This window comes from Cydia amplana, chromosome 2 (genome assembly GCF_948474715.1).
Source record: "Cydia amplana chromosome 2, ilCydAmpl1.1, whole genome shotgun sequence".
NCBI classification, from domain to species: domain Eukaryota; kingdom Metazoa; phylum Arthropoda; class Insecta; order Lepidoptera; family Tortricidae; genus Cydia; species Cydia amplana.
Genome location: NC_086070.1, coordinates 11,349,649 through 11,376,570, shown reverse-complemented (window position 1 = coordinate 11,376,570; position 26,922 = coordinate 11,349,649). Strand labels below are relative to the sequence as shown.

The 26,922-nt window shown below is 35.7% G+C and overlaps 1 protein-coding gene across 1 annotated transcript in view; it reads left to right on the top strand.

Annotated features, from left to right (window-relative positions):
• The window catches only part of LOC134658310 (neuropeptide SIFamide receptor-like), a 116,975-nt gene that overhangs the window by 35,636 nt on the left and 54,417 nt on the right, over positions 1-26,922 (top strand). Inside the window, exon 2 of the mRNA XM_063513944.1 lies at positions 17,962-18,061. Coding sequence (XP_063370014.1) covers positions 17,962-18,061 — 100 coding nt within the window. The remainder of the gene's footprint in view (positions 1-17,961; positions 18,062-26,922) is intronic.

The window sequence follows — 26,922 nt, the reverse complement described above, 5'->3', positions numbered from 1 at the left end:
AGATATTACTTAGAGATCTAATTCACATCTAATAGATATCTAACACGATCTATCGTAAAAGTGAAATTGGTTGCCCGAATTCCGCTGCAAAAGAGAACTCGTTGAAATCTAAACTATAACGTATTTAGAATGGATCTAGTACGTGTCGTCTCTTGTGAATATCTTGAAGTTCGAATACGGCAGTAAATCCACCGCTTTCACCGAATAGTCTCTGCGTGCGTTCCATGACACGGGCAAATGACACTTCCAAATGTCCGGAACACCGTCACCATTGTTCCGTGAACCGTGATGGGTAAAGACACAAAATAATAATAGCAAAATTAATTGGAAGATATGCTTAAGTAGTAAATAATACCAAACACACACTCCTGTTTCAACTTTATATGTAAGAATAGCGTATTATAATTGCGTTATTTTGCGTAATTGCGTTGCGTTATTGCGTTATTAACTAAAAGCCTTATAGATTAGCCTTGTTACCACCTAAATGCCTATTTGCTTATCTTGGCTCTAAATAAACGCCTACGTTTCTTCAAAACATTTTGTTAATCTACTTAGAGTCCAAGAATTTCACTTTACGCCTACGCTTCTAGTAGCTATCTATTCAATTATTCTTAAGCAAAAGTTTATCACAAATGGACCCCCCAAAGACTTATCCGTTGATGCAGTTGAGGGGTGTACATCGGTGGTTTGCTACGAAAAAGTTATGTTTTAGACGTCTTCAATTATTTACGTTAAGTTTTGACACATGAGGTTAACGTGTACAAAACTTTTAACATAAATACAAAAAAGTATATAGCATAACTTTAGTAAGCCGAACCCTAACCTGCGCTAGATAAGTATATAAGCCATATTAAATTAAATTAATTAATTTATTGTATGATAATACTATTACTTATTATGTGCCACTATACGAACTATTAAAGTTATGTCTCAAAGTGAGAAGTTTCCTGAAACGTTGTGTGTAAAACTCAGCATTTAGAGGCTTTGGTACCAAACTTGAAGTTTTGTGTTGTAATACCAAATGTAAGTAATAAAAGGTAAAACTATTAATATCACTACACACGCAAACCATACTCAGTGCACAAAGCCATTTAGTTCATTTGCTCATAATTTTAGTTTTACGCTCCCACTCCACTTGTCTACAGTGGATGAACTGGACTGCCAGGTCCTTAATAGGTTAGTTTTGTGCGTTTCGCGACAGACCAACACATATTAGGCAACCGCATAAATAAACCGTCCTATGTCAACCTATGTGTGCATAAAGGCTTTGTTTGTAATTTCCCTAGCCTGTTCGCTTTGAATAATTTAAGAGTAGTTTTAATTGTAATCGTAGATTTTTTTTTCAAACAAAATTTTTTAACACATATTAACACCAATTACATCGATTAGGGTTTATTTCATCATCACGATTTTTAAGGATTGTATGTAATTTATTGATATGTAATTCATAATATCGCAAGTCTTGTGCTGGACACAATTTTGTATGTATATCTTCGAGTTTCTGTAACAAAATACATTATTATTACAAGAAACTGACAGTTCGTCGGTGAAATCATCACCTAAAAGTAGACACATCACGAGCTCTCGGTAAAATAAAGTTGAAGTATTGTTTCCGATTAAGTTTATAGGCGATCACAAAAAATACTTTAAAAGAATCTTATTGGAGATTTTTCAAATAGCAGATGACAAAATTTCGGAATAAATTAAAAAGTAGGCATTCCGTTGTGAAAACACCCACATTACATAATAAATTCTCAGACGAACCCCTTTAACAGCTTGGCCATGATATGACAAAAACTGCGAAAATGTTCAAGGTCCAAGATCCTTTCACTGTCACTTTTAACCTTGTACCATGAAAGCGCCAATTCGACAACGGGCATATCATCTTAAGGGTAGACCGCGGTTTATCCCTCGTCCGATTGACTGACCTTCGGGGTCTATTGTCCGTGGAATCATTGAAATATGATCTGATCAGCTTCAGCTGATAGGGAGAAGATATCTTCAATAGGAAATTACTGATGAATTGATAAGAAGTTACGCAATTTAAAAGCGCCCACCAAGATGGTATTAGAATTACGTTATACATATTCATGGAGTTTATTTTGTTTGTTTTATTTATTTTAATATCAGTCCTTAATGCGAATGGTGCATATCATGCATTGATCTTATTCTGCACTTTTAATTTAATAGTGGTAAGTATTTATAAAGGAAAATTTTAATTTTATTGCACCTAAGAACTACAAGATTGAAAATCGACGGTTTCAAAGTACAAAATAAAAACATTGATATTTTGAAGACTCCAATCTATGTTCATCCTTAATCTGAACTGATTATAGACACAGACAGGAGTCAACAACCTTTAACTAAACACTTACAACTTTGCAAAACTGGCAATGAAACTTTATTGTACAAATTCAATGTATTTTTCGTCTTCACCGTTGAAAATTTGATTAGAATTTGTTCTAATAAATGCGGAGAAATCAGGGGAAATAATATTCACAGACTTAATAATGATTATATTTATTGTCGTGATTTCGATACTCTCGATAAAGTTTTTATGTTTTATAACATGCTATCCTACGTATTTATATCCTACGTTAATATCGAAATTTGCTTTTGTATTTCAGACTTTTTGTCGTTGGCAAGCAAAAGTAATCAGATATAACTCAATATACGGTAGGTACCTTCCTCCTTACATAGGTAACTAATATCTGGCAGACCGAGCTTTGCTCGGAAAACATATAAAACCCCAAAAATTAGCGTTTTCCCAGAGATAAGACCTAGCTAGATGGATTTTTCGCCTCCGGTAACCCCCAGATACCAAGTTTCTTCGAAATCGTTAGAGCCGTTTTCGGGATCCCCAAAAGATATATTAAAAAATAAACAAATAAATATACAAGAAATGCTCGTTTAAAGGCATTATATAGATAGATAGATAGATATATATTACAGGTAAGATATGAAGATTAATTTTATGACATGTTATGATGATGATGATGTATTGTATTGAGAAATAAAACTAGACATGCTGAGTTGCTATTATGATAAAAAATACTCGTATTAGCTAGTATAAGAGCAAAGCCTGACCCAGACGCCAATAAATTAGGTTATATTGTATTAAGTATGTTAAGTACCTTTGTTTTTCGTTTGTAACTTTTTTCTATCGTATTAAGATACAGTCACAACGTATTTTATTTGTAGGGCAGTAAGAACGTGTCACATAGGTATATTTGCAGCCTTCGTTGTGCATCATATTATTGCAGGTCACTGTACGGAATAGTTCGTCGTGCTTGATATGCGCTTTTTAATATAGACTATTGCTGTTATACATAAGAGAGGATAAAGGTCACAAAAAAGGGCTTAATAATTTTTAAGAAAAAAGAACCGACTTCTATGCGGCCCGGTGAAAGATTATTGTAGGTAGATGGTGCGCTATGTAGAAAAGGAGGTAAAACCACCCACTTTTCTACTAGCATTTTGTTTCTGTAAGGCTCGCAGTTCTAACCTAACCTAACCCACTTTTGTTCGGTTCTGTGAGGATAGCAGTTCAAACCTAACCTAACCCACTTAACGGCGCATACCGCATACGGTGCGGTGTACGGGGGTTTGAGCGGGAGGGGTTTGGCCTCATCATACTTTATACCTACATTTTATGGTAGGTAATCATAGTGGTTTATTTAGTTTAGGTATCATAGTGGTTTTCCGGGTCAAGGTCCGGGTCTGAGTCCGAGTCCTGGTCCGAGTCCGGGTCCGAGTTCGGGTCCGAGTCCGGGTCCGAGTCCGGGTCTGAGTCCAGGTCCGAGTCCGAGTCCGAGTCCAGGTCCGGGTCCGGGTCCGAACGGGATCCGGGTACGAGTCCGGATCTGGATCCGAGTCCGGGTCCCAGTCCAAGTCAAAGTCGAAATTCGAAATCACCAAACGTGTACTATGCGTCGTTGAAGAGTTCTGTTCTGATCATCATCAGCAGTTCCAGTTCATCAAATGCGACAGTTTTTAATGTAAATGCTTTATTTTATGATGAAAATATAGAAAATTCTATACGTGTTCCTTTAAGATTTGAGGAGTTCCCTCGATTCCTCATGGATCCCATGTTCAGAACTTGAGCTTGACATAAATATGGCTTAAAAACCTAACTTGCTTAAAAAACATAGCGAAGAGGAAAAATCGCCAAACGCGAGATATGCGTCGTTAAACAGTTTCGTTCTGGTCATCATCAGCAGTTACACTTCCTCAAATGTTACTTTTTTTGAATGTATATGCTTGATTTGTTGATAAAAACACAACAATCACTATATGTGTGCCTTTAAGATTTGAGGAGTTCCCTCGATTTCTTATGGATCCCATCATCAGAACTCGAGCTTGACAGAAATGTGGCTTAAAAACTAAACTTGCTTAACAAACATAACGAAGAGGACAAATCGCCAAACGTGAACTATGGGTCGTTGAAGAGTTCTGTTCTGATCATCGTCAGCAGTTCCACTTCATCAAATGCGACAGTTTTTAATAAAAATGCTTGATTTTCTGATGAAAATACAAAAATCTCTATACGCACGCCTTTAAGATTTGAGGAGTTCCCTCGATTCCTCATGGATCCCATCATCAGAGCTCGTGGTTGACAAAAATGTGTCTTAAAAACTTAACTTGCTTAACAAACATAATGAAGAGGACAAATCGCCAAACGTGAACTATGCGTCGTTGAAGAGTTCCATTCTGGTCATCATCAGCAGTTCCACTTCATCAAATGTCACGTTTTTGAATGTATATGCTTGATTTGTTGATAAAAACAAAAAAATCACTATATGTATGCCTTTAAGATTTGAGGAGTTCCCTCGATTCCTCATGGATCCCATCATCAGAACTAGGGTTTGACAAAAACGGGACCAATCTGTATGCATATACATACAATCAAAAAAAGAATTTTCAAAATCGGTCCAGTAATGACGGAGATATGGAGTAACAAACATAAAAAAAGAAAAAAAAAACACAACCGAATTGATAACCTCCTTTGAGATTTGGAAGTCGGTTAAAAATAGTTGTCGAGGCATCCATTGTCGTCGAAGGCCAAGAATTGGATTAATCTTGTGCAGCAGTTTGATCGACGCGAAGGTTGTATGGGTATATTGGAATTTTGGGAGGTTGGCCTTGTCTTAAATTGTTTGTTTTACCTACTTACGTATATTTTTATCCTTTTATCTGGCGCGCTTAAGATTTTTAAAAATATAGGCCAGGTAAGTATCTTACCGATCGATATTACGCCAACCGGCGTGTTTTGCTTTGGACCAATTTTTTTATTACAATATTCTTGTCATTCTTCGTCACTTTTTCATTAATATATCACATCTATTTCAGTTTATAATTTATATATAGCAGTGTGACTACTTAAAAAACACTAATCAAAATAATTAATAAAATAATTTGATTTGTTCCCAAAAGTTGTGTAATAATAACTAGTCAAATGGCTTCATACATAATTCCGTTTAAAATGATCAAATACTCACGTAGTAATCTTAGGTTTCAGAGGCAACTGTCGTTTTCTGGATAAGCGCAGCACTAGGGACTGCGACTTGCGAGATGTCGGATCCAATATCGTCGAAGGCCGGAGCTTGTATTAATCTTGTGCAACGGATTGAGCGACGCGAAGGTTGCATCGGCTTATTGGAATTTCGGCTCGCTTGTCTCTCATTGAGGATGAATGATTAATGTTGTGGAAATTGAAGGAACATCAGCAAACGTAAGTATGTCAATATGGTAGGCAAGGAAGTAATAACGTCCTGCCGTTTGTAAAAGGAACATTTTTAACATCTCACGCTCGTGGAATCACGAACTTTCTTTACTCATACTCGAATCTAATAAACAACCACTTATTTCGTGGAGACTTTGGAAAAGTTATTTAAACAGGGACACATTTTGCTTGATTAAATTAGTTAGGTAACTTTTACAACTAACATAAAACCTTCAGATATAAATTTAGGTATTTCATTGCCGAGTAATCAAAGTTTATGATTACAGTTTTATTTAAGAATCTATTCTTGAAAATTTTCTGTTTTTTCATTACACCCACATTCATTATGTCTGTTTTTTCTTACAAGAACATTCCACTGGTCGTAAGTTTTCCTTTCAAGATAAGATTATCTAGTGATTTATCGTTTGCTTTTGTATGCGGGCTTAGCTTAGGTAATTAATTTATTAGTTACTTGAGTTGTTTCGCGATTCTTGGGCTTTCTCCGCTTTTCGACCCGGTGTTCAAAGTTAGCATCTGTAGAAAAATACTGAAGTAATAATGAAACATTGTTATAATGTATCTGCATCGACCGTCCAATTCTCCCCCTCATTGGGAGAATTGTGTTTTCTAATATAATAAACCAATTGTTGGGGAATCAGTTGTCCTACGGATTCCAATCGTTATATTCCTGGTAATTTTCCTGGCACCATTCCACATTTTGGAATGATATACGCGCAGTCACGGGCATAATCAGTGTGATAATTGATTAAGCATTAAAAGTGCCATACGCAGATGGCGGCACTTTTATGGGTTGTAAAGAACATGGGAAAATATCGTCAGAATTACGACGGAGTCCATTAAAATGTATACTTAATTCAAACAATTTTGCGGTTATGGGGAGTAGAGTTTCATAATTTTACAATTTTGAGAACACATATAACACATCATAAAATGTTAGGAGAATTTCGATGCTATAAAACCTTGGTTCAAAGGGTGACAAAAAATAATCAAAGACTGCAAAAAACGAAAGGTTTGACCAAAATGAAATTAACTAAAGACACATAAAAGTAATCCTAATATAATTAACATTTTTGTAGTGATGGTTCCATGGTAGCGTAAGCGTATTACGAGATACGTTGCTGCTATCAAAACACATCTTATCTTAACTAAGTTTGGCTAGGCGAGAAGTAGGGCGATGCGAGCCAATATTTTAGTTCCGCCACCCAATTTATCAGCCCCTAGAGGAAATCACTTAGCCGCCTTAGGATTTGGGGACACTAGGTTATATATGGTAATATAAATAATAGAGGTCTACTTTTACTGTTAATGGGTATCAAAAACTGTTCATTCTCTTTGGGGTTAGGGTTAAATTTCAAAGAATAATAAGAATTTCAAAGAACAGTTCTAGTTCACTTTTCATTATTTTAACTTCTATTATGCACTTCTGTACGGATATGATGGTCGTTCTTGTCTACGTGACAGCGTGATAAAACGGTGTCCGTCACTTTCTTTCCCACGGTATTAAACAGTGACAGTTATTTTATCACGTGGATAAAGATGGATAAAGCTATCCATAATAGGCTGGCTGCGGTGAAAATTATTGTTATAGTGCAACATAAAAATTATGAGGGGGTGTTTTAATTATTTTTTTATTAATTATTTGGCTTTTTGTTTAAATTCGGGCTTGCTACTAAACATAAATTTTCAGCCATGGTTATTAAATTTAAAATCCTAGTTTGTGCGTTACTTCTCAGTGTGTTTTCTTCTACTTTACAAAATGTTTATCACGGTCTCGGTCTTTGCCGAACAAACAAGTTGTCTCGGACCATATCCATAACTAATTCATGAGTTTCATGACACAGGTCATGTAATTACGATCAGAATACGCCTCTTGTCTACTGAAACATGCATTTTAATTTATATAAAATACTTTTTGATGTAACACTAACTCGTTAAATAAGTATTTAAAAATAAATTAAAATTTTTCACGATCATTTGTTATAAATCGCCATTTATTTTTAGAAGTGAAGTTTATGAATTTAGGATAATTACGGTCTTTAACTGGTTTATTCAATGCATCAAATGAGTATTTTTTTAAATATTATACTTTAATTGGTTTAGTAATAACATTAGGACCATTCTTTTAAACGGTTAATGAAAATGGCACATTTTATTACTAAAACTTTGATTTAATTTACCAGTGACAATGGTTTGGGCAATATTTTGGGTAATTAGACGCCTTGAAATACGTAGTCAAAACGGATGATGTTCGAGATAAAAGTCATGACTGTAAAGCCCCTCTTGTATTTAAAAGGATACTTAGTAGTGTTTGAATAGAAATTACATATTCTAAATTTGTAATGTACACAAATAAAAATCCGCATATATTTACAGACAGAGAGAAACATACCTATAGAAATTTACTTATCTGAAGTTTACCAACTTTCTCATAATGAATGTTGTCATAACTGTAAGGTATAACCTTTTTGCTATTTGTATATGTTGTAGGTACACAACTACAGGAAAAGAAGCTTTTACTTAACTTGTTTGCTTATACCTGAATAGGTATAATTATTGTGTTTGGGATAGGGTACCTAACAAAAAAGGGGGAATGACAATTGGAAAACATTTCGCGTGTACCCAAGCCCTAACTCCGAGCCAAAGAGCCCAGGCGGGTATATCGTTACCGAAATTGTGTTACTCGAGCAACGCTGAAAAAAGCGCAAACATATCACTCACGATACTTCACACAACCTCATGAAATATATTATATTATTATACTAGGATAGTAGATAGAGGAGCCATCAGTTGTTGTTGAAATTGTTTTTCTATGAAAAACGGAGATTATCTCAACAATAGAGTTTGTGCGGAAAGTGAAGAATCATACGGCGCGATTCGGGAAATGAATTAGAGATTCACTAGATATGAAATAGTAAAGATATGTGACGTTCCACGGCAAAAGGTACCTTATGGCGGCTGGCGCTTACGCTATTATTAACGCCGCTCCAATATTCAGCCGGGGCAATGGTACCTTTTTTCGTGGAACGTCACATATCTTTACTGTTTCATATCTAGTGAATCTCTGAATCATTTCCCGAATCGCGCCGTTAGAATAGTTGAATGTGTTGGTAGGATAGTCTCTTCTCTTTTCGCACAAACTCTACCACATAATTTTATACATTTTGGAATAAATGTGTTTTTTAACTGCCACAAGAGTTTTCCTTAGCTCAATTACATTCTATAAAATCTGTATTTAATTTTCCAACAGTTTGTCGAATAATTAATAGAAAATGAGGTAATTAATGCGTATTTACTGTATGAAGATTATAACTAAATGTAATAAGTATATACTTTGTTAAATAACATAGGTTAGAGGTAATTGTACAATAAGTATGTACATTTATTATATTAAAGTGTTGTCGTACCCGTCTCAAAAACTGGCTGATTGAATAGGTACCTCTCGGCCTAGCCAAGGTGACAATCGCTATCACTATGACAACGAAATGCTTTGTGCCTCTCTATCACTCTTCCATATTAGTGCGACAGTGACAGTTGCGCTTAGATCGCTACAGAGCGTAAGCGATTGGCATGTTGGCTATGCGGCCATTTATCCTGATTATTTCCAACGACAAGAAGTCAGAAAAAAAACTGTTACACTAGGTACCTACTTGAAATATACAGTGTGGAAAGATAAGTCGGGCCCTGGAGGGAAACTACCTTAAATCCTTAAGCAGGCTCATTTTACTTAATGGAGACATTCCTTTATTTTTAAAAAGAAACAAAACTGCATTCAAAGTTTTTTTCTTTTTTTCTTCAATTTGGCTTGTCTAAAAAAATCTTGAGTACTAAATATTACAATTTATGGATTTTTTGTACGACAGACGAGTTTAAGACCTAATGTTTCTTGGAGAAATGTTATCATTAACATTAACTGTATCGACTAGTAGAATAAAATTGCGAGTTTTTATTTTTTGGAATTTTTAGTCGGTTCGAGTCCCGGGCGAGGCAAGCGAGTTTTAGAAAATCTTTGAATGCAGTTTTGTTTCTTTTTAAAAATAAAGGAATGTCTCCTTTAAGTAAAATGAGCCAGCTTAAGGATTTAAGGTAGTTTCCCTCCAGGGCCCGACTTATCTTTCCACACTGTATATTACATTTAGGTAGGTACTTGAAATATATCTTACATTTATACAAAAGTGGTACCTACAAACCTAAGGTACCTAAGGTTTCAAACTAATCCATCCATGTTTATACTTTCGCCCATAATTTTATATTTTTTATTTATTTAAAATACGAGACATACGCAGCCAAACACAAGTGATACGTGGTTCTGCAACAAGTCTGCGGCCCCGATCAGCCGCTGACCCACTTTCCCGGCCAGGGACCGCTGAACCCGCCAGGACGCGAGCCGGTGTTTACTATTCCTTACTTTAAACGTATGCAGCCACTGGGAATAGGTAGATGTCAGTTCTGTCACATGTAAACGCGCTGCTGGACGCTATGCTTTTGTTTCTGGGATAAAAAAATAAGCCTGTCACACTTCCATTCGGTAGTGCAATGTTACAACTTAAGGTGACAGTCCATTTCCAACCGCAGCTGCACTACTGTCAATTTTACTATGGAAATTGACAGTAACAGCGACGCGTTCAGTACCAGTAGTGCAGCTGATCTACTTTACTACCTTAGTTGATCTACTCCAGCACTTCATTTGTCAATTAAATGACTGCAGACTGCAGGTGATACCTAAATTAAAATAATTAGAGGCGCAGCGCGTGAAACGAGCTGCGGGCGCTGCGGCGCTAGTCTATAGGATCATACCTAACATTCGTAATGATGGCAGTGTTGTTATGAATATTCATACAATATTGTACAACTGTTATATTTTTTTCAATGCTTATCTCTAGGCCAATCTCATGGACCAAATATTGTGTGCAACGCTAAAATACTACGTATACCTACTCGTACCTGACAAAAAGAACCTTTAAGCGCAAATTAAAGTCTCTTGAAGTGGAATTTGAAAATAGGATGTACTTGGATATGGTGTACCTATAAAAAAATACCTAATAGTTTTAAATATAACTACCTACCCAAATATAATTTATTAACAATAACAATATAAGTAGGTACAACTTATATAATAAACAATAAATAAACTAATCATTAAAATAAAAATAAATGCCTTATTTTTGAAAAGACCAACAACTCTGCGTAAATACCTACTTGGTATATTTATTGATACAAATGTCTGTTGAAGAGACTTCTATGAAATTTCACATGCGCAAGTTTTCACAGCAAATAAGATTTCTGTTTGTGTAAGCAATACGAATAAAATAACGCAATACGTTTTGGTTTATTAAAACTTCAACTTGCTTTGGTGTTTCTAAGTATTCAATTGAGATTTCTTCATGGCTTTGTTGCTGAAATTATATCAGATTACGTCCTTTTATAGAAATTTACGTAACATCCAACAAATGGCGTATTATCTTTTATAACGACGATGAATTATAAAAAAGTATAAATGCAAACTAAGTAACAAATTTTCATAAGAACTTCGTCGGGTATATTATGATTTTATAAATTAATTAGGTATGTTCGTCGTAAATCATTATGCATTAACCCTAGACATACTTAGTTGTGTGTGGTTGTGTCTTACAAATAAAATGTATTTTTTTTCGTGTGTAAATTTTCTTAATACCTACTAGGTATTAACAACAAGCCGTCCTTTATGGTGGGAGTTTCCTAGAAAATATAACTTTGTGAATTGTTTTATTTTGATTTATTTTTCGGAACGTAACGTAAATTCTGTGAAGTATAATTAGGGCGAGCGAAGCGAGCCCTATCACTATTCGACAAACTATGCATTCTTGTGGTACACTTTACGGAAAAACTATCGCACTGATAGGTTTGAAATTTAACATAGTAATTTAAATTAATGTCTAGATGTGTTATCAAACATAAAAATATCATTTTATAAACCTAAAAAAATAAAATAAAGGAATAACACTTTGTATTACTACTAGCGCCATCTGTTAGAAAAAATATGAATTAAAATTCGTGCTAATGTACTATGTGCTAACAACGATGAATACAAAAAACCGGCCAAGTGCGAGTCGGACTCGCGCACGGAGGGTTCCGCACCATTAACAAAAAATAAAGCAAAAAAATCGTGTTTGTTGTATGGGAGCCCCCCTTAAATATTTATTTCATTTTATTTTTAGTATTTGTTGTTATAGCGACAACAGAGATACATCATTTGTGAAAATTTCACCTGTCTAGCTATCGCGGTTCATGAGATACAGCCGGTGACAGACGGACGGACGGACGGACGGACGGACAGCGAAGTCTTAGTAATAGGGTCCCGTTTTTTACCCTTTGGGTACGGAACCCTAAAAAGGGTTAAAATTTTGGATTCTGACCCATCTCGCTTCGCTCGGTTTGATTCCCAATTTAGCAATTAAGTTTCGGTGAATACTGGAAACATTCAATCTTGCTGTATATTCACTGCGGAGGTCAATTTACTCGTATGTATGTATCGTATGTTCTGTGACGCCGGTGAACTGATCAGTCATGTTGTGTTAGCAAACTTAAATCGGGTAGGTATTTTCAGTTCGAGAAACAGTTTTAGTGTTACTACTATTGCTTGGAACTGCTAAAATTATAAATAAAAATAAGCATATTAATACAAACTTCAGTGATTTAGGGCCGGTACAGACGGACTACAACCCGACTACAACTTGTATGGGAACTGCACACCGACTGCACGCCAATTGCAACGTCGGCGTGCAGTTCAACAAAATGACCCAGACCCCTGGCAGTACCTAGGGGAACTCAGGTTTGGTGCAACATAGGCACACGCTGTTTTAGTAATTCGACACGTCTTGATGAGCACTTGGGAAAGCAGTACGATAGAGCTGATGCTGAACCCTGGCTGTACCTAGCGGAACTCAGGTTTGGTGCAACATAGACACACACTGGGTTGGACATCCGACTCGTCATGATGATCACTTGGTAGAGCAGTACCCAAGATAGCTGATGCTGAACCCTGGCAGTACCTAGTGGAGCTCGGGTTTAATACAACATATGCACACGCTGTTTTGGTCATCTGACTCGTCTTGATGAGCATTTGGGAGAGCAGTACCCAAGACAGAGCTGATGCTAAACCCTGGCTGTACCTAGTAGAACTCAGGTTTGGTGCAACATAGATACACGCTGTTTTGGACATCCGACTCATCAGAATGAGCACTTGGGAGAGCAGTACCTACCCAAGATAGAGCTGATGCTGAACCCTAGCAGTTTGGAACTCAGGTTTGGTGCAACATAGGCAAACGCTGTTTTGGTCATCCGACTCGTTTTTTTGAGCACTTGGGAGAGCAGTATCCAAGATAGAGCGGATTCTGAACCCTGGCTGTACCTAGTGGAACTCAGGTTTGATGCAACATAGATACACGCTGTTTTGGACATCCGACTCGTCAGAATGAGCACTTGGGAAAGCATTACCCAAGATAGAGCTGATGCTGAACCCTGGCAGTACCTATTGGAACTCAGGTTTGGTGCAATATAGGCACACGCTGTTTTAGTCATTAACACGTCTTGATGAGCACTTGGGAGAGCAGTACCCAAGATAGAGCGGATTCTGAACCCTGGCTGTACCTAGTGGAACTCAGGTTTGGTGCACCATAGGCACACGCTGTTTTAGTCATTCGACTCGGCTTGATGGGCATTTGGGAGGGCAGTACCCAAGATAGAGCTGACGAGCTGATGCTAAACCCTGGCTGTACTTAGTAGAACTCAGGTTTGGTGCAACATAGATACACGCTGTTTTGGACATCCGACTCATCAGAATGAGCACTTGGGAGAGCAGTACCCAAGATAGAGCTGATGCTGAACCCTGGCAGTTTGGAACTCAGGTTTGGGGCAACATAGGCAAACGCTGTTTTGGTCATCCGACTCGTTTTTTTGAGCACTTGGGAGAGCAGTACCCAAGATAGAGCGGATTCTGAACCCTGGCTGTACCTAGTGGAACTCAGGTTTGATGCAACATAGATACACGCTCTTTTGGACATCCGACTCGTCAGAATGAGCACTTGGGAAAGCATTACCCAAGATAGAGCTGATGCTGAACCCTGGCAGTACCTATTGGAACTCAGGTTTGGTGCAATATAGGCACACGCTGTTTTAGTCACTAACACGTCTTGATGAGCACTTGGGAGAGCAGTACCCAAGATAGAGCGGATTCTGAACCATGGCTGTACCTAGTGGAACTCAGGTTTGGTGCACCATAGGCACACGCTGTTTTAGTCATTCGACTCGGCTTGATGGGCATTTGGGAGGGCAGTACCCAAGATAGAGCTGACGAGCTGATGCTAAACCCTGGCTGTACTTAGTAGAACTCAGGTTTGGTGCAACATAGATACACGCTGTTTTGGACATCCGACTCATCAGAATGAGCACTTGGGAGAGCAGTACCCAAGATAGAGCTGATGCTGAACCCTGGCAGTTTGGAACTCAGGTTTGGGGCAACATAGGCAAACGCTGTTTTGGTCATCCGACTCGTTTTTTTTAGCACTTGGGAGAGCAGTACCCAAGATAGAGCTGTAGCTGAACCCTGGCAGTATTTAGTGGAACTCAGGTTTGTTGCAATATAGGCACACGATGGTGTAGGTGTCCAGACGGGATAGTTTTACGCTCAATTGTGTGGTGTGGACGCATTAATAAATTCAAGGATATTGGCTTGCTGACCCAACATTATGTAGGAAAGCCAGTTGGCTTCCTTACAAAAAGTACTGGGCGACCGTGTAGGATGTAAGTAATAAAGCGCTTATGAAATTGTATATTACGTGTGGATGATATTGGCAATTTGATTTTGTCGTCCGGACACGTTTTTAATGGACAAAGTAAAAGCGGTAACAGACAGACGTACCGGACAGCGACCGGAGTCCAATTAGTAGGTATATTTCTTTCTTGCTCTCACTTATAGCTGCGTCTTTAACGGACTTATTACATACCTACTCGATCGAACATGGAACAAGCCTCGGACTGGATCAAAGTCCGGTACGTTTAGGTAAAGTCTATTTTTTTATTCGGTAGACTGAAACGACAGTTAATAGTATGAACATGAAATGTCATTTCATACTATTAACTGTCATTTCAGTCTACCGAATAAAAAAATAGACTTTAGAAAAACTCCGCGAGCCCTTACAAAGCTCTGCTTTTTGCTAGTATAATACATAAGTAGTTTTTTAAGTACATGTAAATTATGGCGTCAGTATTGTGGGCACAATATTGTTAGTAAGCGCTCCCACCCTTTGGCACAAAAAGACGTCCGCCTTTAATTCGCAAAAAACGAACCAGATGTACAAAGCTCCATAAATTACGCGAAAACCATGTAAATTTTGGCAACATCGCGTGAACCCGCTATAAATTCCCTGGGGTGGCCAGCTCAAACGGCTGGAAAGCAATAAATAATATGGAGTGGGCGTCGACAATATTGTATTTCCGCAGAACCGGATTTCAAGGACAGGGCTCCTGGTCGTCTGGTTCCCGGGAAGTACGATATCGGGATGATTTGATATATATACTTGGTCAACCAGATCTTGACAGTAGAAAAAGGCGGCTTTGAAAAATGTAGGCGCGAAGGGATATCGTCCCATAGAAAATTGGAATTTCGCGCCTTTTTTTACTGACAAGATTTGGTTGACCAGCTATACTTCAGTTTAAACCAAGACTTGCCGTGTTGGGTACCTACTACCCTGAAAAAAATACCTACCTAGTTTTTATTTTACCCATTTTTATATAAACTTGATTTTATATACCTATTCATGCAAAATTGTAGCTTTCTAGCACTAACGGTCAGTATGCTAAGCCAAGGACGTACAAATAGACACGGCGAAATTGTAAAGGTTCCTAGTTGACTACTAAACCCTAGAAAAAAACCTGCTACGTTGGCAACATAACAGCTTATACCTAGTTTTATTTCAAATAATCTCTTCCTTTTATTTCACATTATTTAAAATATGTTACCGAGACCATTGATATCAATTTTGTGACCATTGTGAGTAGTAATCACTTAAATAGTGTATTCTGATTGTAATAACAGGTTATGAATTTGACCTGGATTTGTTATGGATATGATTTATCAGTGTTAAAAATGACATTTCTTCAACAAGAATGCCTTTACTGAGGTGTGCGAATAAAAAGTATTCTATCTATAGGTACATATATCTTACACACATAATATATGTAAATACGCGTAGGTATATTGATTTAAATATTACCTGTAGTACAGTAATCGTATTATTACGTTATTTTATTGGATGTCAACTGCAGGTCAAGGTTAAAAATATAGGTAATAAGAAACAAATCACAAGCAGCTGTATCATTAAACCGAAATCAGATTCATTATTAACTAAGTTAAATCGATACAGCCAAAACGGTTGCATTTCACCTTACAAGGAAATCGCGACTCTACCTCGCCCGTCTACGGTACAGAATTAATTGAAGACGTTCTGTCATTTCCAACTTTTGTATTGTAATGCGTCGTGATGGGACAAGGCCAACCGAAAGAGAAGGAATCGGTGGTGTTTGTGAGTGTGAGTGAAAGGGAAGATTGCAAGGCTGCGGGTCACAGGTAGTACAGTGACCTGGCCCAGTTTTAGATGCAGGGCGGCGTGTAAATATTGATTTGGTGACCTGTGCCAACTTGTTGCTTGGGTTCTGTAAAGATGCTAGGTGTTCTGTTTTTCCATAATGAAATTTTAATGACCTATACTTTCAATCGGAATTAGGCTATGTTACCGTATTCGATTCGATTTCTTTGCGAAACTGTGACGACTAAGGAGTTGGCTGATGACAGGTAGGTATGAAATATTTGATGCACGCAAAAATATTTCATTGCTTGCCATTACTAACTTTATTATGTGTTTTACAGTTGGTTAACTTAAATAAGTTGCTACAGTACAGTGGACAAATGGTCGCGTGACTCATAACATAAAACATCATTATTATCATTAACATAGGTGTAGGGGGTGTAGGTACCTACGGTGTACGAAGGTTAGGTCTATCTCCAATTCTCTGTCTTATACCTACTGCCGTATTACCTACGTACTAGAATATTTTAGAATAAATAAGTTTTATTAAAACTAAAGGGTTTAGGCTTTTTAATACATTAACTTTTTTACTTATCTACCAACCAATGACGATAATTAAATATAGTTGAAGTTAAAACTAAATAATTACATCTTACCAAGCTGTCTTGTGTAGGTGATACGTGCATTAGAATATAATATTACTATGCACTTATTAAGTAGGTACCTATATATTATGTGTATAATAAAATCGCTTGTATTACACTTTACGCCTACTTATTCTTACAATCACAACGGCACTTACGGTGGTTGAAATAGCATTAATACTTTTATAAGGCGTTGTAACTTGTAACACTTGCAAAATGTAAAGCTTATTTTTTTATGCTCCAAATCCGAAATGTGAACATTATTGTTGTTTCAATAGCCTATTCCATGTATTATTATTAGTTGTAACAAATTGTAAGTTCATCGTAATTTTAGTTTATAGAGGTAGGTATACCAAAATTCAATCTCGAATAGTGAAATAAAAAAAAACTCCAGTAAGGTCATGAATGTATGAATCCTAGATGAGATTAATTGTATAAGTACTGTTATTTTTATATTAATGGATTTAGTTTTGAATCGACCAGTACGGCTACCACAAGTTGGCATTTTATATTTACGTTAACGACTGCGTGAACTCGACCGCAATCTCTCTCTCTATCGCATCAACACATCAGTGCGAGCGAGATGGACTGCGATCGAATTTAAGCAGTTGCTAACGTAAACGTCAAGTGCCAACTCGTGGTACGGCTACTTGTTACATGTTTAACGTAAATAATCATGTTCGCTAACATTTTGAGCGTAAACGATTTTTACACGACTAACGATCAAGAGAGCACTCAGAATGTTTCATGTGTATGTAGCAGAGTTATTATTACCTTTACTTCCGACGTTTCGACACAGGTTTCACTGGTCGTGGTCGCGGCTAACTGATGTCCCAGCAAAATGTCAAAACAGAGATATGTGTAACTACCCGACGAAAATTTTATGAATAAGTGTGGGGTAGATGACACAATTTCAAACCACTCTATTTTTTAATGCTATACCTGCCTTGATTTTGGATCCACAACAGCAACCGGCATAACTGATTTGAACGCGTGTTATTTTCGTCCGCAGCATGGGTGCTGGGATGGCTCATGTGCAAGACGGTGCCCTACGTGCAGGGCCTGTCCGTAGCCGCCTCCGTCTACAGCCTCGTCGCAGTCTCCTTAGACAGGTCAGTAGCTCCTTGTCACTTCATTCATATTTAGTTTTTGGGTTCGACAACTATATTATAGGTCCTATTAGCTAATCTACATATGTATAGGTAATATGACGATGTATCTTGGGTCTTGTCATTATAATGAGATGAGACTTAACAGTAAACAGGCCATTAAATTTAAATTTTTAAAACAAACAGTCAGTTCAATATTTCGCTAAAACTGTAAAAAATCTTTTTGTGGAGCAAAGGAGTTTTCTTGAAATAAAATGCCAAAAGCGAACAAGACACTACAACAAGTCTACAAATATGTCTGGCTTTCAACCTTTTCTTACCCAATGGACCCGAAATAATTTTCATACAGAGTCCTACCCAGAGGCAATGATGACTGCAACCTACCCAAGCCCTTATTGTGCGAAATTGCGCGATTGTGTCTGACTTGCATTGTCCCGAAAAAAGCCGAAGGTCGCATCTGAAATGCGGCCCAAATCTTTGGGTCCTGGCACCTTGACCCGGTAGTGATAGACCCTATTATAATATATCGGTGCGTGTTGACAATTGAGCAGCCCCTGCATTCCAAGCGTTGACCTCGCGTGCCGAAAATTTATCAACGGGGACCTCGGATTAATTTAAAAATTTGATCGATGGACACCTTTTGCTGCAATTTATGAAACCAAGGTCCTGTAATGTTTGGCAAACTCCGAACTGTTCTGGAAATGTTAACCGTTTAAGGTTATAGAATTTGTTAAGATGAACACATATTTATTTACAAGTTTCTACTTGCTTAATTTAAGGCGTTGTAGGGGAAAGGGAAATGAAACCTGATAGCAAGCAAAAAATTGCTGACTCGCTCTGGCAAGTTAGGTGTTCGTACTTAGCACAGGCATAGGACGGTCACCAAGGCGGACTGTGTTGTCCTTCGTTTAACGGGTGTGTCGCAGAAATATCTATATATATAAATGCACGTGTCCTGACTGATTGACTGACTGACTGACTGACTGACTGACTCATCAACGTAGAGCCGAAACTACAAATGCTAAAAAGTTGAAATTTGGACACTAGGTTGCATTTATAAAATGTATAAGAGCTAAGAAGCGATTTTGAGAAATTCAACCCCTAAGGGGGTTAAAAAGGGGATGAAAGTTTGTATGGGGTTCAAGTTTTATTTTGAGCTAGAAAATTGAAACTTCGTAAAAAGATATATTATTAAAATACACGAAAACTAATTTCAGCGTTTTTGAAAATTCATCCCCTAAGGTGGTGAAAAAGGGGTTGAAAGTTTGTATGGAGATCAAACATTTTTTTGAGCGCGGGACTTGAATCTTTGTACAAAGGCATATTATTAGAAAATAAGAAAAGTAATTTCAGCGTTTTTAAAAATTCATCCCCTAACAGGGTTAAAAAGGGGTTGAAAGATGGGATCCATTACAAATTCTTTGAAACTTCTTATAAAGGCATAACATAAGATAGTAAAATAACGTTATTTTAAAGTTATTAAAATTTCAACCCCTAAGGGGGTTAAAAAGGGGATGAAAGTTTGTCTTGGGGTGCACATTTTATTTTAAGCTAGGACCTTCAAACTTTGCGAAAAGGTATTAAATTATAAAACAAGAAAACTAATTTCAGCATTTTTAAAAATTCACCCCCCAAGGTGGTGAAAAAGGGGTTGAAAGTTTGTATGGAGATCAAATATTTTTGAGAGTGCGGGGCTTGAATCTTTGTATAAAGCCATTTTATTAGAACTCAAGAAAAATAATTTCAGCGTTTTAAAAAATTCATCCCCCAAGGTGGTGAAAAAGGGGTTCAAAGTTTGTATGGAGATCAAATATTTTTGAGATTGCGGGACTTGAATCTTTGTATAAAGCCGTATTATTAGAACTCAAGAAAACTAATTTCAGCATTTTTAAAAATTCACCCCCCAAGGTGGTGAAAAAGGGGTTGAAAGTTTGTATGGAGACAAAATATTTTTGAGAGTGCGGGACTTGAATCTTTGTATAAAGCCATTTTATTAGAACTTAAGAAAAATAATTTCAGCGTTTTAAAAAATTCATCCCCCAAGGTGGTGAAAAAGGGGTTCAAAGTTTGTATGGAGATCAAATATTTTTGAGATTGCGGGACTTGAATCTTTGTATAAATAAATAAAAAAAAAAATAAAAAAAAAAAAAATAAAGCCGTATTATTAGAACTCAAGAAAAATAATTTCAGCGTTTTTAAAAATTAATCCCCCAAGGTGGTGAAAAAGGGGTTGAAAGTTTGTATGAAGATCAAATGTTTTTGAGAGTGCGGGACTTGAATCTTTGTATAAAGCCATATTATTAGAACTCAAAAAAAATACTTTCAGCGTTTTTAAAAATTCATCCCGCAAGGTGGTGAAAAATGGGTTGAAAGTTTGTATGGAGATCAAATATTTTTGAAAGTGCGGGACTTGAATCTTTGTATAAAGCCATATTATTAGAACTTAAGAAAAGTAATTTCAGCGTTTTTTTAAATTCGTCCCTTAAAAGGGTTAAAAAGGGGTTGAAAGATTGTAAAGGGTTTAAATTTTATTTTAAGCTACGAATTTGTAATTTCATAAAAAGTTATTTCATTAAAAGAGAAGAAAACTAATTACAGCGTTTTTCAAAATTCATCCTTTACGGTGGTGAAAAAGGGGTTAAAAATTTGTATGGAGGTCAAACATTTTTTTAAGTACGGGACTTGAATCTTTGTATAATGACATATTTTTAGAATAGAAGAAGAGTGTTTTCAGCGTTTTTAAAAATTAATCCCCTAAAAGGGTCTAATAGGGGATGAAAGATTCTATAGGGTTCAAATTTTATTTAAAGCTAGGAACTTGAAACTTCATGAAAAGTTATTTCATTAAAAGAGAAGAAAACTACTTTTCAGCGTTTTTTAAAATTCATCCCCTGAGGTGGTGAAAAGGGGGTTGAAAGTATGTATGTATGTATGTATGTATGTCACTTTATTGCACATAAACAGGTTTACATAAAACGGACAAAAACAAAATAAAAATAAGAATGTTATGTACAAAGGCGAACTTATCCCTAAAAGGGATCTCTTTCAGCTAACCTTTGAGAAAATGCGAAAGGATCAATCACTAACAGGTGAAAGACAATTTAATATGGACAAATAGCAATATGAGAATTTTGTATGATTTTTTTGAAAGTTTTTATGGAAATCAAATATTTTTGAGAGTGCTGGACTTGAGTCTTTGTACAAAGCCATTTCAACACAAGAAAAGTAATTTCAGCGTTTATAGAGATTCATCCCTTAAAACGGTTAAAAACGGTTGAAAGTTTGTATGGGGTTCAAATATTATTTAAAGCTAGGAACTTGAAACTTCGTAAAAAGGTATTTTATAAAAAGAAAAGAAAACGAATTTCAGAATTTTTGATAATTCATCCCCCAAGGTGGTGAACAAGGGGTTGAAAATTTGTTTGAGTGCGGGACTTGAATCGTTGTATAAAGGAATATTATTAGAATACAAGAAAAGTGATTTCAGAGTTTTTAAAAAATCATCCCCTAAACGGTTTAAAAAGGGGTTGAAAGTTGGTAGAGGGTTCAAATTTTATTTAAAATTAGGAACTTCAAGCTTCGTAAATAGGTAGTTACATACGTAGTAGGTTTTATTACATAGTGGACTTGAAAATCTTCTGGGGGTTGAGAGGGATTATATCGAGAACAATTTTATTCAGTTTGGGGCTTGAAACTCCGTAGCCAGGTTGTGAAAGATAAATCTAATAATTAAGTTGTATAATACTTAATTAACCGTCCCTACTGCTATCTTTTGCTGCATAATGTTCTAAGCTAATGTAGAATATATAACCACCAATTTACAAATCCACGCGTACGAAGTCGCGGGCAACAGCTAGTAAAAAAGGTGTATGATCTAATTTTATTACTATTTTTATCACGTATCAAAAAGGGGTTAAAAATTTGTATGGAGGTCAAACATTTTTTTAAGTACGGGACTTGAATCTTTGTATAATGACATATTTTTAGAATAGAAGAAGAGTGTTTTCAGCGTTTTTAAAAATTAATCCCCTAAAAGGGTCTAATAGGGGATGAAAGATTCTATAGGGTTCAAATTTTATTTAAAGCTAGGAACTTGAAACTTCATGAAAAGTTATTTCATTAAAAGAGAAGAAAACTACTTTTCAGCGTTTTTTAAAATTCATCCCCTGAGGTGGTGAAAAGGGGGTTGAAAGTATGTATGTATGTATGTATGTATGTCACTTTATTGCACATAAACAGGTTTACATAAAACGGACAAAAACAAAATAAAAATAAGAATGTTACGTACAAAGGCGAACTTATCCCTAAAAGGGATCTCTTTCAGCTAACCTTTGAGAAAATGCGAAAGGATCAAACACTAACAGGTGAAAGACAATTTAATATGGACAAATAGCAATATGAGAATTTTGTATGATTTTTTTGAAAGTTTTTATGGAAATCAAATATTTTTGAGAGTGCTGGACTTGAGTCTTTGTACAAAGCCATTTCAACACAAGAAAAGTAATTTCAGCGTTTATAGAGATTCATCCCTTAAAACGGTTAAAAACGGTTGAAAGTTTGTATGGGGTTCAAATATTATTTAAAGCTAGGAACTTGAAACTTCGTAAAAAGGTATTTTATAAAAAGAAAAGAAAACGAATTTCAGAATTTTTGATAACTCATCCCCCAAGGTGGTGAACAAGGGGTTGAAAATTTGTTTGAGTGCGGGACTTGAATCGTTGTATAAAGGAATATTATTAGAATACAAGAAAAGTGATTTCAGAGTTTTTAAAAAATCATCCCCTAAACGGTTTAAAAAGGGGTTGAAAGTTGGTAGAGGGTTCAAATTTTATTTAAAATTAGGAACTTCAAGCTTCGTAAATAGGTAGTTACATACGTAGTAGGTTTTATTACATAGTGGACTTGAAAATCTTCTGGGGGTTGAGAGGGATTATATCGAGAACAATTTTATTCAGTTTGGGGCTTGAAACTCCGTAGCCAGGTTGTGAAAGATAAATCTAATAATTAAGTTGTATAATACTTAATTAACCGTCCCTACTGCTATCTTTTGCTGCATAATGTTCTAAGCTAATGTAGAATATATAACCACCAATTTACAAATCCACGCGTACGAAGTCGCGGGCAACAGCTAGTAGTAATATAAAGGTGTATGATCTAATTTTATTACTATTTTTATCACGTATCAAACCAGTTTATGAGGATATGCATGCTTATAATTTACGTCAAAACAGTGCATGTTTAAAGTACTTAATCAATTTTATGGTGTTCCTCATACTAAACATTATATTGTTGCGTAAAACTTTTGATTTGTAAAAATATGGCCGTCGGGTTTATACGGGATGATATCGGTATACGTCGATACACGTTTTAGTATTTTTTTAATCTTATTAAGTTTAATAATGGCTCATGCTACAGGCAATAATAATAAAATAATAATAATTCATTCAATTACAATAATAAATCATGAAAGTTAGCTCAAGAAATACTGCAAGCTTGTACATAGTCATGGCTTGTAAAATACACATGTACCTAAGCTATTTTAATTTCCTTGAATTACAAATGTTAAGTAAAGTCTTTGATATTTTTATACCCGGTTTCACCCGCATAGAAGGGGTGAAATCGGATTAAGAAATTATTTGATCTCATTAAGTTTATGATATATGATAGTTATTTAGAAAACTTTAAATATCAAATTCAGCAAGTACCTTACCTACAATGACTTGCTGAATTTGATATTAAAACTTTTCAAAATATATCTAGCCCAAAACAATTAATCAGGATCTAATTTCCTTAACTATCCGGTGTAACCATATTCCCCTAAGTTTATTTTTACTAGGTCCTTGATATTCATCTACATATATATTTATTTACTTAAAATACATGACATATTTATAATATTTACATTTAATAGTCTTTTTACCTTAATGAGACAAAGCTTAACATGATCATTGAATCAAGCTCTTTTAAACCTGAGAATTCATTTAAATTGAGCACACATGTGAGGGTTGTCAACGTTTGTGCACGTATCAGCGTCGGGGGATATTGGAGGCGCTTTATTTTAAAGGTCACGAATCAAGAAATGCTTTGGCTCGTTGCTCAGGAATTTCAAATTTCCTGCGAGTTTTTTTGCTTTATGGCCGATGGCTCAAGTTAAAGAAGCAATACACCTATATTATTATTCATATTTACGCGGTGAGACCTAAAAGTTTAATGCGATCATGCAAACGTAGAAAACCTTTGACAAGATCACAGCGTAGGTAAATAAATAATTTGGTAAAAGTATTAATGCATCAGATGCGAATAGTTTTTATTAACCAGAAGCATTTACAAGGCAATTCAAACCATATTATTAAATTTATTTAATACCTCGGTATACCGTCTGGACAGTAAATGAGCTTTTAGAAATAAACAATAAATTCCTAAATTTGCTAAATACATATAGTTGTGTAAAAAAGTATTTTCAGTCTGTAAAAAGAGACAAAGTGTTTTACTGTTAAGTATTGTATTTACTTTATACGGAAGCTAGCTGCAAAGAAGCATGACCCCTTTATCGTGGTAGCAACCTAGCAAGATGTCATATTTTTTATTTACCAAGAAAACAAAGATTCCACCATCAAGTGGGATTAATAAGGTTTCCTGTGCTTCTAATTTGTAGCTATCTCAGTGCTACGATTTTAGCGGACTGTTATTTCGGCAACGTGACTAACGTGACAAGTAATAATTATTACACCTTAAGTATTCGACCATGTTGCGAACGCAACCTTTATATTTGTATAAAATGTCAATACCTATATTCCTAATGCGTAGCTAAACGCGGCCGTCGGGCTCGGCTAGTATTCGGAAGCTTTTTCTTAAGCACCAATAGGGGCGCTCCACATACTTTGTATCGCGGCCAATTAGAGGTACCTACATTTAAACCACCTTTTGTACTGATCAAATACTGCAAATCACTCTCTCATCAGCCTTCATACAATAACTACACCACTTCTATATTTAACCGTTTTGGCAAGAACCCTTGTAAACCAGTACCTACTTTGGAAAATTATATCAGGTCACTAAGAATTGAAGCTTTTTATTTGTGTCGTCGAGCTCCTGACCTGCACTGCGGCTACAGACCATGAGCCCAAGGACTGCAGAAGTCTGTTTGTAATGACTTTGATACAACCTTCGACATCATTTCAATATTGGAGTTGAAATAGATATAAGATAATAATCAAAACCTTGTAACTTTCTGATTGATCTTTGACCATTCGAATAATATTAATCCCTATGGACGCAATCATTGATTGTTCAGGATTACGGATTATATTAGTTTCGAAGAAGCCATAAATTATTGCCTACCTAGTAATGTTATTGAGCGTCCGAATTTAAAGGAAATATATGTCTATTGAATTTGATGCATCATATAAAAAAAAACCGTGGCAAAGAACACACTGTTTTTCAGTATTTTTTGTTCTCTTTTAAGTCCAAGTTATGAAATATTGAATTAGTGTAAAGAAATATTGTTCCCCTCTGTACTTTATAGAACTCTTTACTAAGAGAATTTTATTCAAGAAGATACTTTTTTGCTGCTCATTAAACAACATTTAGGATGTTTTTTTAAACCGGGAATTTTTGTCCCAGTTTGGAAAATTGCGTCTTTTTAAAGTTATTTACTTATAAATAATAACGATTAGACTTTCAAAACTTCATGAAGCGTATTCACAATTCAGTATTCTAGATTTTCTAGTAAATATAATAATTACAAGCGATCTGAAACAAGTATTAAAGACCTTTGATAAAAAATAGCATATTCTGGGAACATGCGTCTTTACTTTGTTGACGCATTTTGGCCAAACCTAATTATCAGATGATGTAAACCTTTTTTGACTAAAGACTTCAGATAAAAAAAATGTTTCGAGGGATTTTATTTTTACGTTTATCACGTGACTACTTAACGGCTGAATTGATAACATGGTAGTTAATATTTAGCTAAAATAGTTAAGTTTAGTCAAGTTGTAAGTTTAGTTAAGTAAGTTTTAACTAAACAGTCAACCTTTCGTCTAGGTTGTTAATTTTACACAAAAAATATGTACATAAAATGTGTGCGTCTAAAAGGTTGTAAATGTATTATTTTATATACTGTTAAAACTACGTATCAAATAAAAGTTTTGTTGACTACTAACATTAGGGCAAATACGTTACACAGACGCAATTACCTCAAAGTTTCTGACGCATTTTGCTACGTTTGAAAAATACTTCCAAGAATTAGACATGGACTTTTTCCAAAACAAAAACATTATTAACAAAAATAGTGGTCGTACGTTTCAGCAGCTAATTATTAATGTTTGATACCTAATATTTAGTAATAATAATTGGTCACATTTATTACTAATTATTATCAAAAATTAAAGAAAATCAAGGATTTAAACGGACTTTATTGACTAATCTCATGCACCCGGTTTGACTACTTGCATACGATTCGTCAAAACGCCCTCTATGTTACGTGTTGCTCATCAGGTAGTTCAGGCCTTTATATGTAGATGGTGCAAGCTTTAGTAACTAACGTTATTTAAAAAAAAAAACAAATAGACGCAATAATTCCATTATGACATTTACCCCGGTTGATTAACTGTACATTTACAATTTAAACATATCCAGATAGTCCCAAAAACAAAACAAAAGTACATACTCTGGACCAAGATTAAATAAGTGGCTCTGTACAAATAATACATTCAAATGGGTTTTGCATAAAATAGATGATCACATTTATACACTTGCACAAATATACGTACTCGTACTGAAGTCGCCTTTAAGTGTATTACTAGCCAAATAAAGTACATTTATGTCTTATTCCATGCACATGTTTATAGGGCTCGCGGTCG